Below are 1,631 nucleotides of genomic sequence, written 5' to 3' on the forward strand. Positions count from 1 at the left end.
ACATAAAAGCACCCACTACACTCTCGAAGTGGTTGGCATTAGGAAGGGCATCCAGCTGTAGAAACTCTGCCAGATCAGATTGGAGCCTGGTGCAGCCATCTGGTTCGCCAGTCTTCAGTCAAATCGTCCAACCCATGCTAGCAAGGAAAGCGGACATTAAATGATGATGATGATGATGATATACTTGGCATTAGGAAGGGCATCCAAAATCTGACTGGAATCTGGTGCAGCCCCTCAGCTGATCAGCCCTAGTTAAACCATCCAGCCCATGCCAGCATGGACAACAGACATTAATTGATGATGATACTTCATATACAGACAGAAACATGAAATTCAAATAACCAGGTATAAAATGCCATTTCTCCCACTTGCCTGTAATTACCTATATATATATATATATAGATGTTTGAATACATATATATTTATGTATATTTATGTATATAAAAAATTCATAATGTATTGTTTTTTTATTTATGTATTTTTGTTTGTTTTTCAGTGGTCACCCATACATGACTGGTCTCTCTATTGCTGGAGGAATCTACTGCCTGGGCTTGGAGGGAGCTCTTATTGGTCCGATCGTACTTTGCTTCCTTGTTGCTGCAATAAGTATTTATGGTAAACTACTCCAAGGAGGTTCATCTCAACCAGAAGCTGGGACCACACGACCTTCAGGTAGAACATCATGACTGCTCTAATTGCTTGTGTTTCAGATTTTTGTTGTTTTTGTTGTTTTTTGGGGCTTTGTGCATTTTTTTATGTTGCATGCATCATTGTGATTGCATGAGCTCAAAGAACTGAGGTTTTGGTCAAATCATACTTTTTCTCCTCTCCTAACTTTTTTCTCCTTCTCTCTCTCTCTCTCTCCCTCTCTCTCTCTCTCTCTATCTATCTATCTTATCTATCTTTATTTCTCTTTCTCTAGTTAGAAGGTAGTCTTATCTCTCAGTAAATCTGTTTGTATATCTAGCAAGGTAGCTTCTTAAATAGATTCATTTTCCTCTATCTGTTACCCAGCAAGTTGAAGAGATAGATATCCTTCCCTCTATCTCTCTACCTATCTAATTCTCTATCTATCTATCTAATCTAGATAAGATAGACAGATAGAGAGTGAGAGAGAGTAACAGTCAGGCAGAAAGAAAGACGAAGTGATTGATTTAAGAGGCCTCAATCTATTTTATCTCTCTACTTATCTACATTTTTTTGTTCTTTCACTCTTTTACTTGTTTCAGTCATTATACTAAGCCCATACTGTGGCACCATCTTGAATATTTTTCCATTGTTATAATGGATCCCAAAACATTGATTTTGAAAAGGTGTTAACATAATGGCAGTCATAGACACACATGCACACAATAGATTTCTACACAGTTTCTGACACTCTCTCAAAAAACTACCCAGGGGTTCTGTACCTAAAACCATGTGGTTGAGAAATGAACTTCTAACCACAGCCATGCATTAGCCTATGTGTATTTATCAATGTATATAAACACACACGTGCACACACATATGCACACATGCACACACACACACATAAACATGCATACACAACACACGTAGCTGATGATAACCTAACAACCTGTTTATCTATCTATCTATCTATATATATATATCTATATATATATATATATATA

General features: G+C 37.0%; 1 protein-coding gene across 6 annotated transcripts in view; it reads left to right on the forward strand.

The window, feature by feature from the left end:
• The window catches only part of LOC106883961 (transmembrane protein 245), a 503,944-nt gene that overhangs the window by 325,050 nt on the left and 177,263 nt on the right, over positions 1 to 1,631 (forward strand). For all 6 annotated transcript variants that reach the window (XM_052966323.1, XM_052966324.1, XM_052966327.1 and 3 more), the window contains one exon: positions 497 to 672. In XM_052966323.1, the coding sequence (XP_052822283.1) occupies positions 497 to 672 (176 nt within the window). The remainder of the gene's footprint in view (positions 1 to 496; positions 673 to 1,631) is intronic.

This window comes from Octopus bimaculoides, chromosome 3 (genome assembly GCF_001194135.2).
Source record: "Octopus bimaculoides isolate UCB-OBI-ISO-001 chromosome 3, ASM119413v2, whole genome shotgun sequence".
In the NCBI taxonomy this organism is placed as follows: Eukaryota; Metazoa; Mollusca; class Cephalopoda; order Octopoda; family Octopodidae; genus Octopus; species Octopus bimaculoides.